This window comes from Hipposideros armiger, unplaced genomic scaffold (genome assembly GCF_001890085.2).
Source record: "Hipposideros armiger isolate ML-2016 unplaced genomic scaffold, ASM189008v1 scaffold_154, whole genome shotgun sequence".
Taxonomy (NCBI): Eukaryota; Metazoa; Chordata; class Mammalia; order Chiroptera; family Hipposideridae; genus Hipposideros; species Hipposideros armiger.
In genome coordinates, this window is record NW_017731504.1 from 1,126,720 (window position 1) to 1,136,989 (window position 10,270).

The window sequence follows — 10,270 nt, forward strand, 5'->3', positions numbered from 1 at the left end:
CCACCACCACCACCACCGCCACCACCACCACCACGCCACACCTCCCCCCCCCAACCTGCCAGATCCAAACCCTTAGAAAATGTTACTTCAGTGGCCCCTTGGTTCAGTATACTCTTAAGGGGCATTGGGGTGGGGGGCATCTGTACTTAATTTATCAAAGCAGATATAAATGAATATATTGATTTAAAAGCAAAGGCGATGTTTTATTTTTTCCCCATTATTAATACTTTGAAAACTAAATATCAGTTCTACCTTCAGATAGGTCAGCCATTTAGAAATATTTCCTTCCAGGAGCAATGTTGATGCTTTGTGTTTTTGTGTGTAACTATTACATATGGTTTGTCCTGTTTTCAGCCATATTTACAGAAGACAAAAACACCACAGAGCCTGCTTATAAGGTTAAAAATGCCCTCTCCATTCTCAACACTCCAGAGCCAGCAGCCATGCAAGAACCGCTGGTGGGTAGCCAGAAGAGAAAAGCGAGGAAAACCAAGATCACACACCTGGTCAGGACAGCAGATGGCCGGGTGTCACCAGCAGGAGGTACTTTGGGTGAGGAGAGGGAGCGGTAGACAGAGATAACCAGAGTCAGCAGGTGAACCTCACAGCCACACTGGCCAGCACGGGACTCTAAGGCAACTCTGGGTCCTCACAGACAAACATGGGTCTGTTCTGTCAATTTGGTCACAGTAACATTTTCTCTCTCTGGGTTTCCTTGAGAACTCGTTTTCTGCAAACTCCCAAATCTACATGTTTTACTCTATGTTTTAAAATCACATCTCCTTTTCCAAGAACATATCTGGAATTCCTAAAAAAGGAAGAGTAATTTTTAGGGCTGTCAACATCTCCTTCCCTTTCTCAGCATGCACCAAAATAGTCCTCGTTAAGTCAATTTCCAAAGATCCTAGGCTTTTAAAAATATTGGATGAATAAGTGTTTCTCCATGGTTTACTGTTCAAGTCACTACAAGCCAGATTATCAGGTATCTAAACCCATGACTTAAGGCATCTTAGAAAGCCTCCAGCACTTCCTATAAAGCTGCTCGAGACCACCAAAGGAACTTGAGAATGCATCTGAATTTCCGGAGCTCTCTGGGCTATTAACCAAATCGTAACTCACAGTGAATTTCTCCATTTTCACTTGCGGCCTGTGGTCTGTTTGTTGTTCCTGGTGGCCTGCCTGCATGGCAGCAGAATTGCCTGAAGGGCCCAAGTTCAGGAGTGGAGTCAGAGTGACACTGAGCTCCCTCCTTCAAACCTTGGAGTGCCGCTCCAGCCGAGCACTCGTGGTCTTAGCTGTTACCTTCCTGCCTTTTAGTTCCTCTAGCATCTCATTCTGTTAGCCCTGAAGGAAGTGTCCCTCCCGCAACCTTAATCCATTGTCAAAAAAAAAAAGATGTCTATAAATAGAAAAAAAAAATTTAAAGGAGTGTTTTTTGAGAGTAATATTTATAACTGTATGACTTAAGTTAATCTAGTTAATAGAGATCCGTTGTTTGCTAACGTAGACTTAGAGGCTAATTAGTGAACGTGGTGCCCTTTCCTTGTGTTTTGCGTATGTAGATTGTTAGAACCATAACGTGTATTAAAGACCCCCAATGTTACCCTGTCACATAGGAGATGAAGCTCAAAAAGGTGGAATTTTGGTTTTGAATACTTTGAACAACTCAGTAGCTGGAGGATGAGGACTAGAACCTAGTTTTTCTGATACTTAGTCCAGCAGGCCCCTCTCTCCCGCCCTTTCCACTCTAGGTCTGGTCTGTGATTTTCATTTTGTAAATAGCTATACAGCCTCATTTGGAAGAGTGAAAGATTTTAGAAAATGGTCCCTTTCACATAGAAAGCACATGTTCAGTTAATATATGACATTTGCTCCCTTTATCAGTGATTTTCTATTGTTAATGTTTTAAAAACCATGGTAGAGATTCCTCTTCCTCTGTGACAGCTGCATAATAAAATATACTCACTTCCAACCAATATATTTGCATAGCATTTCAGCCACGTCTTCAGAAATACCAGAAGGCCCTTTATCTTCATTCCAGTAGGTCTTCAAAACAAAAATGATCATCTGTAATCTCACTGGGATTAGTGCCGTCCAGCCTAAGTGTTGGTGCCACGATACTCAATGTCCACGTTGCCATGGCAGGGCGTGCCGTGGCTTCATCAGAAATACTTGATCAGCTGGGTTTTTAGGGGCCCTTTGCAGCATCCATAGGCCCCTTTGCAGAAGTCTCTTGGGTTTTATTTTGGCTCAAGCCCATTTTTCCTTCTCTGTCCAAGACTGACCTATTTGACCTTGGGTAAAACACAGCTTCTCCTCTGCTCAGCTTCGGGGCACAGCGCTGCCCATAGTTGCAGTTGAGCTTAATAAAAGAGTTTGTGACCATGGAAGAATAGCTTCTATAAAAACCTTAATAGTTAGTGGATGACAGAAGTGAACAGTAAAGAATATTAGCTCATTTCAGATTGCCTGGCACAGAGTTTTCTCTGTGTCTTTTCTCCGGAGAGAACAGAGGGATCCTTTCGTGATGGATTTCCCTTTCATTACAGATGACAAACCAAAGGAACAACTGCAGAGAAGCCTCCCCAAAGTGCCCGGGACAGGCTGCAGTGAGGAATGCGCACACGGCAGCGAGGCCGCGGACACGCGGAGCAGCACTCCCGAGATGCCGGCAGTGTCTGCGTTCTTCAGCCTGGCGGCGCTGGCTGAAGTGGCCGCCATGGAAAATGTGCACAGGTTAGTGGTGCGAAGCCTTGCGGCCAGGGTTCTGGGGACCCAGCTCAACTTCACCCCCTTCCTTGGAACACAGATGGGGAAAGTGACATAGAAACCGGAACCATCCTTTCTGACATGATTTGGGGTATTTTTCACAGTGCATAAGACTTGAGTCGAGAGCACTTTTGTTTATGCGACGTGTTATAAAAATATATGCGCTGATGAATTAGCAGTGTTCAAAAACATAAGGGCATATAACTGGCCAGGTATTTTATTTTTGAATATTTTTTATTCTTTTGCTATACTTCATTTCCATAAAAAGCCTGACAGACCTGAGAAGCAGTACTGCTATTCTATCTAGTCATTAAGCATGAGAATTTGGAGTCAGGTCTCAAACCTGGGTGTGAGTTCTAGCTCTATCACCTGCAAACTGCAAAGTCTAGGGCAAGATCAGTCACCTCTTTACCCTCCCATTTTTTCTTCCATAAAAGGGGGTAAGTGGTACTCATTAGTGTCCCATGTGCTGGCACGCAGTAAACGCCCCCATTGAGGATGGCATTGGTGGCAAAGTGGTACCAGCAGAAAACAGCATGGTTCCAGAAAAAGAGCATCATGGTACCTGTCATGGCAGGCAAGGCCTGGATTTGTCTTCAGCTCCCTGTTTGCTACAAAGCAATTGATTTCTCTCGGCCTCAGTTTCCTCCCTCATCTTACATGGAGCATAATGGTCTCCCCAAAGAATCACAGAGTTGTAAGGATCAGCCAGGATCATAGATGCGAAAGCCTTGTGAACTCGTGAAAGCCCTGCAGAAAACATATGAAGTTCTAAGTGCATAACAGGGCATTCTGCCACTTGATGGACCCTTTAGGAAGGCAAAAAAGCCTTTTGTAAATTCAGATATTTCATATTTTTATTCAGAGTGGACTACCCACAGATGAGTTAGTTTCTTAGCCTTTCAGTCTTCTGTACAGAAGAGCTCGAAATCGAGTACAACTTGTACACACGCCCGCTGGGCTCCGTTCTCCTTTTTCACATCCACGTGTAGGAGGCCCTGGCCTAGGCTTTGTTTGCTTCTTGCTCTGTCCCTGTCATGTGACAGTTCTTTTCTGTGCAAGAGAAAGAAATGGGACATAGTTATGGAGCCAATACAATTTGAATTTTAAAACAGCACCTTTTGTTATACATAATCTGAGGAAGATACTATATTGAATTTCTGAAACCAGTGAAACCATTGCTTTGGTACCTCCTTCTCTTGATGCCTCACATGTTTTCACCACAGTGCTGCACACGGCAGACCATTCTAGACCAGAGCAACGGGTGTGCATCACGCGGGCTTGACAAGCCTGTTGGAAAATGTCAAGGAGGTGCCCAGTTGTATCTTTTTAGAATGAGAAGCTCTGTAGAAGTTACCAAGAATTTGGAACAGTTTGGTTAATAACCATGAAATAAGTTCTATTGGGTCCTACTCATTGAACAAAAGCTGAATGAAAAATCAGCTCTGTTCCATGCAGTTCCAGTTGATTTGGGCCCAAGTTGACTGGATTTTCTTGCACGCTTAAAATTCAGTTGCTACTTACCTTCTTCCATACACTCTCTCTCCATGTATGCCTGCGAAACTTTTCTTAAGAAGATTTCAGTGTTTTCATTTGCTTTTTTAGAGTCGCAGTCTACCTCTTTTTCTTCAGAGACCATTGCTTTTATTGGCCTTAAGTTTTAAATTGGGTTTATTACTATACATCTTAAGAAATGAGCCTGGAGGTTGTCAATCAGTATAGGACAGTTTTTCCCTCAGGCAAATTAGGGAAAAGAATGTGTCATTTTTGAATATTAGTGGATCAAGAGGAAGATTGTTGTCCTAGAGCCTCAGCCCTTGACTTAAACTTTCCCACTCTTAGGGAATTTCCCCAAATCTGTTGGTGCTTCAGGTTTTGTCTCTACAAAATGGAGGTGGTCAGTTGGGGAAAGAATATATCATTGAGTTGTGTGAGGGAAACTGAAGTAAGAAATCCTTTAAAAAACATGTATACAAAGGACTATTACTAGGCCATAAGAAAAGATGAAATACTGCCATTTGCAACAACATGGATGGATCTTGAGAGTATCATGCTAAGAGAAATAAGTCAGATGGAAAAGAACAAGAACATATGATTTCACTCATATGTGGGATACAAAACTGAAAACAACAAATAAATAAGACAAACAAAAACTCATAGACAGACAACAGTTTAGTGGTTACCAGAGAGTAAGGCGGGAGGAGGGGTGGTGGAACAGGATAAAATGCATCAAATAATATGGTGATGGAAGGAGAACTGATTCTGGGTGGTGAACACACTGCAATATATAGATGATGTATTATAGAAATGTACACTTGGAACCTATATAATTTTACTAATCAATGTCACCCCAATAAATTTAGATAGATAGATAGATAGATAGATAGATAGATAGATAGAATCTCTAAGGACAAAATTGGTTTTAATTAAATGGCATAAGTAAAAAGTCAGCAGTAGCTATTAAACAAGATATTGTTATCATTCTCACGTATTCCTGATAACACACTCTGAATAAGTGATTTTTTTCCTCTTTTTGCTTTACAGAGGTCAGAGGTCAACTCCACTCACCCATGATGGGCAGCCAAAAGAAATGCCACAGGCTCCTGTACTTATTTCCTGCGCTGACCAGTGAACCGCCCTTTAATTGTAAAACATTGTGCTTTACCTACTATCCTAGCCTTGTCTTTACCGAGGGATGCTAGTGATTCCATGTGGTGGAAACTATAGACTGCAAACAAGTGCTTGTTGCCCTACACGGCCCAGATTCACTTGAAGCAGAAGTTAGCCTTCTGGGCCCATTTCTTCTTTCAGAAGTCAGAATCTTTGAGGATGATGTTACCTGTCTGATAATGAGCAGAAACGAAATGATTCTAGAGCTTTGCTTTCTATTGAAGGCTTTGACGGTAATAGGGGGTAACTTGGTAAAAGGCTGCCTTTACTGTAGCTCATTCGGCATCTCTTTTACCAACCAGAGAGTGTGAAACTAGTTTCGTATATTACCTAGTTATTCTTTCAAAACAAAAAAACAAACAAAAAAAAAAACAAAACTGACGCACTGCACTAGTTATTATTAGATATTCTTAGTCTTTTTTGTACATGGAGATTTGAGTTCTAAGAAGGTTTATATAATAGGTTATACCTACATTTATATTGTAGAATAATATTAAAAAGCCTGTTCCGAGACTCCCACGCAGCACGGGCAGGCAGATGTACCATTGTTAGCGGTGTATGCTCGGCCTCGTGGTCCATATATTCTGCACTTTTATATTTGCCACCAGGGTGGTAGTTTGCTGGCAAAAAAAAAAAAAAAGAGAGAGAGAGAGAAAAAAAATTTACGATTCTTACAAGCTGAATTTTTTTCTTAGCCTTGAGTGACCAAGAAGAATTTGCTTGGGGCAAATTGTGGCAAATATTTTCCCAGACAGGGGAAAGAGTCCTGCAGATTACAGGTTACTGGTGTTTTCATGCCTTGAGGATTCTTTTATTTTTACACAAGGGTCGAAGCGACCAATGGATCGTTCATACAAACAAACAAAAAAAACAAAAAAAAAAAATAAGAGAAAACTATTATTCAGAAGTGACCTTAGTATTGCTTCACTATTCTGAACACATTGAAGACACTCACTTCCTGTGGACATTGAGCCACAGACCTTTTCCATCCATCCCAGACTGGACGGGTAGCAATTGCTATGCACAGCCTAACTGGCACTGCAGGTTTTTAGAGCCATTTTGAGTTTGTGTTGTTAAGGGAAGTATGCCTGACCAGAGGGAGAGTGTCAGTCATAGATCCACCTGCAAGTTTCTGTTTCCTTTTTGTATTTTGTTGCTTTTGAACATAAAAACCAACCGTACATATGCCAGTACCAAGTGGATTAACTGGCGTAGAACATTCAACATATTGACTTAACCACCTGACGTTCACAGTGTCTTGTTTCCTAGCAACAGATACAAAGTGATAAATCAAAATTAGTCAGAGACTACAGATTTTACAGGGTATTTGTTCCATAGCACAAAGTATTTCCCCACTCTTGCATCGCAGCACAAACTACCAAATTTCAATGATTGGATTCCAGCAATAATTTTTAGTGGTTTTCAAACTGGCAGAATTTTGATAGTGTTAGTTCAAGTTTGAAGCTTTTGAATTAGATCTCTAAATGGTGACAGTTTACAAGGTTTTATCTAGCTTTCTTATTTATACTTGACTGAATTGTAATGATGATTTTTTTCTAATCGTAATTTGACCTAATAGCCATATAAAAAAATGACTCTATTAGTACTGACTAGGTTTAGCTTTTCATGGTTGTACTTCAGTTTCAGTGCTGGAAAATATGTACAACAAACTAACAGAATTGAAGAAGACTAAATAGAGAGATGTTTTTTTCAAAGCAGGTGAAGAGGGCAGCAGAGCATTGGAAGGGTGTTCTCAAAATGCATACTCATTGTGGGCGTGGAGAAGGAGTTAGTCAGCGAGGTTAATCAGAGGTTAAAGCTTAACCCCATTCACACAGAGATAAATCAGGCGAGCAGCCCCCAAATTGCAGCATGCTGTTTTTACTATGATGCTGTTTTAGTAATATTTTCTAAATCTCAAAATACAAAGTGAATGTTTGGAAATCGCTGGGTCCCAGTGTTGGTGGCTGTTGGGAGTTTCTGGACCACTTGCTAGCAGTGATTTTAAAATTATTATTAGCTAAAATCCAAAAAAAAAAAAAAACCAACCAACAACAGAAATTGTTTGGTGCAGAACATGCACCTTGACAATGGTACTAACTTGTTATGCTGTAGAACACGTTAGAATAGATCTATTTTTGCCAGAGCATCCTCCTCCAGTCCTCTGATTACCTTTCACTAGAGTTCCTCAAGACAGTGCTGTGTATTCATGGGACCTTTTTTTAAAAAGAAGCAAAGCAAAAGATTACTTTTTTCTATATGATTAATATCTTACTTGATCTGCTTTTCCTAAACCTCAGTGGCTTTTCCCTTAGGCAGGGGTGGGCGTGGGAGGGCAACCTACTGGATATGACTGTTTTCAGATACTTAAAAAACAAAAACTTTTTTGTAGAAATGCTTAATTTTTAAGCGGCTAGGCACTGAGAGTAGCAGAAATCCTGCAAAGCTTTATAGTCCTTTAGACACTCGCCTTGTCTTTTCTCTGAATGGGAGTCTTGATTTCAATATTAGTGCTTTTCTTATGCCCTGTATCCACTGGAAAGGGGTGTTGGTATTTTCAGGTAACAACGTTTGTTAGCACAAATACTTCAGACAAACATGTAGTTCCCCCCCCCGCCCCATTTATCATTTTCATTTCATTTCTCTCATTCTTTATTTTGGAAAACCATATTGGTATAGTGTGTACCATAATCTGCCAGCAGACACCCACCATCTACACTAACATCTGTCCCACTAGCATCCTCAAGAGAAAAAGTTGTTGCACCTTATGTATATCTCAAGCAAACCAAAATATGATACTCTTCTGCTTTGTTTTATTCTAAATTGTTGTATCATATCTTTCTGAAACCATTCTGAATTTAGTTGAAATTATCAATATTTATGCTTTTAACCTTAATTTCTGGATTCAAACCTGTATATAAATCTTTTGGAAAAAATTGTCCTCGCCCTTCTCAGTGATGCTGGAAGCGGATGGTTTAGTCTCAGATGGAGACGCAGTACTGTTCCCGGTTCCTTTAGCCTTTTATTTATTTAGTTACTCCGGGTATTTCCTATGTAATTTTGAAGTGTGTAGAGTATATAATAGTAACTGAAGCTGCAGCTCTAAGTAGCTGAGTGAAAGAAAAAATTACTGTAAGACATCCTTTTAAAGTTTTTATTTGTTTGGATACTGTAATGAGATCAGGAAAGAGGAAAAATGTCCCACAGCCACACTGAAGATACAGGTTCTTATTCCCAAATTAGATTAGTTCCCAGATTTTTTAGATCAAAACCGGTTGACTCATTAAAGCCCCCTTTAAAGGATAAATCATACTGTTGGAATTCTGACAGTCCTTTTTCCCCACAAATAATCAGAAATATATATATATATTTAATTCTGTCAGATGAGCTTTCTGCCAATGCCATCTCAAAGCCGAAATGCTGACACCATTCCCACGTTACCACTGATATGCTAGTTCCTGCCATTAAAACTGCTGGAGAAAAAAAAAAAAAAAGTGATGGAACACTATGAACAATGAGGAGCATCTGAACTGGTCTATCTAGTTCTTTAGCATCCAATGTGTCTAATCCTGTCATTTTCTTAGTAAGTCAGATGCTACTCTGCCTAAGTCAGATAAAATTTTGTTTGCACTCTGCAGTCTTTGGCTCATCGTATGACAATGTTTGCACCTATGTAAAATCTCAAGCAAGTTATACGTTGATACAGAACCAGGAGGAAGCTGAAAACTGAATGACATGTTTTGTTTATATAGTATGTGTGGGGGAGGGGGGAGGGGGACTATCCAATAGCTCTGTTCTGAGTTTGGCATTTGGCATTAATGTGAAGCAGTGGGACCATGCTGCCTGCTAAACTACTGTATGAATCCTTAGTGTTCTGGAGACCAGCAGCTGGAGGCTGGAGGCTGGCATCCATACACCAGAGGAGAAGCACCGCCTCTTCGCTGGGGAACAGGAAGACAGACAAGCGAGGCCTGGAGTCCTCATTTATAAAGGGAAAGTTGGGGTGTATGTGATGCCGTTGAGGAGATTCAGCTTTGATTGCACTGCTCCACAGAGCCCTCAGATAAGGCCAATCCTAATGGGCTACCTCGGCTTTAAAAGTTAATTTCAGTAAGTTCTATTTCAAAGATTTGTCTCTTTTTTGCTTGTACCTTCAGTGCCACTATTTTCCACTGCAGTGTTTTGACTTCACAAACCGCCTTCTCCAGAGAGAACAATGTATCGCTGAAAATGGGCAGTAGAAGCAAATGCTATTATTCATTTGACATATAAAGTATTCAGAGTGACTGCTAGGTGGAAATTAAATTCTAGCTTTCCCCACATAGGACCTTGTTTTGCACCTTATGAAAAGTGTACTAATTGTTAATTAGATGTTGGCTTTTATTTATATAAGCATTCCCAAAGAATTAGGTTTGGATTTTGTTATTTCAGTTTTTGGAACTTTGAAAAATTATCTTACTTACATTGACTAACATTATATACTTATAGTAAAAAAGAAACAGTTGTTCAGTTCGTCTTACCAGTTATGCTTGGTGAACTATTCAGGGTTTGATGGACTGCTTTGCTTTAGTTTGAAAATGATAGCTAAGTTTATTATACTCCATAATATATGACCTTGTCCTTATCACTGGGGACATTACCTTCCTTACATTTCAGAACAAGGAAGCAACAAAAAAGTGAAGAACAAGACAAGTATGTCTGACTCGCTCATACACCTCCATCTGTTTGTGCTATGCTTTCCTTAAAATATATAAATATATTTTTTCTTCACACAAAAATAGATGTTCCTCTTCTGGCCAAATTTTATGGGTGGTGGTTATGATTTATACTA

The 10,270-nt window shown here is 40.2% G+C and overlaps 1 protein-coding gene across 5 annotated transcripts in view; it reads left to right on the forward strand.

Moving 5' to 3' along the window:
• The window catches only part of BBX (BBX high mobility group box domain containing), a 260,233-nt gene extending 251,291 nt beyond the window's left edge, over nt 1-8,942 (forward strand). For 3 of the 5 annotated variants that reach the window (XM_019651182.1, XM_019651183.1, XM_019651180.1), the window contains 3 exons: nt 355-552; nt 2,550-2,736; nt 5,314-8,942. In XM_019651182.1, the coding sequence (XP_019506727.1) occupies nt 355-552; nt 2,550-2,736; nt 5,314-5,401 (473 nt within the window). In that variant the 3' untranslated portion in view covers nt 5,402-8,942. The remainder of the gene's footprint in view (nt 1-354; nt 553-2,549; nt 2,737-5,313) is intronic. The other 2 variants (XM_019651181.1, XM_019651184.1) reach the window with 2 other exon arrangements.
• The last annotated feature ends 1,328 nt before the right edge of the window (nt 8,943-10,270 follow it).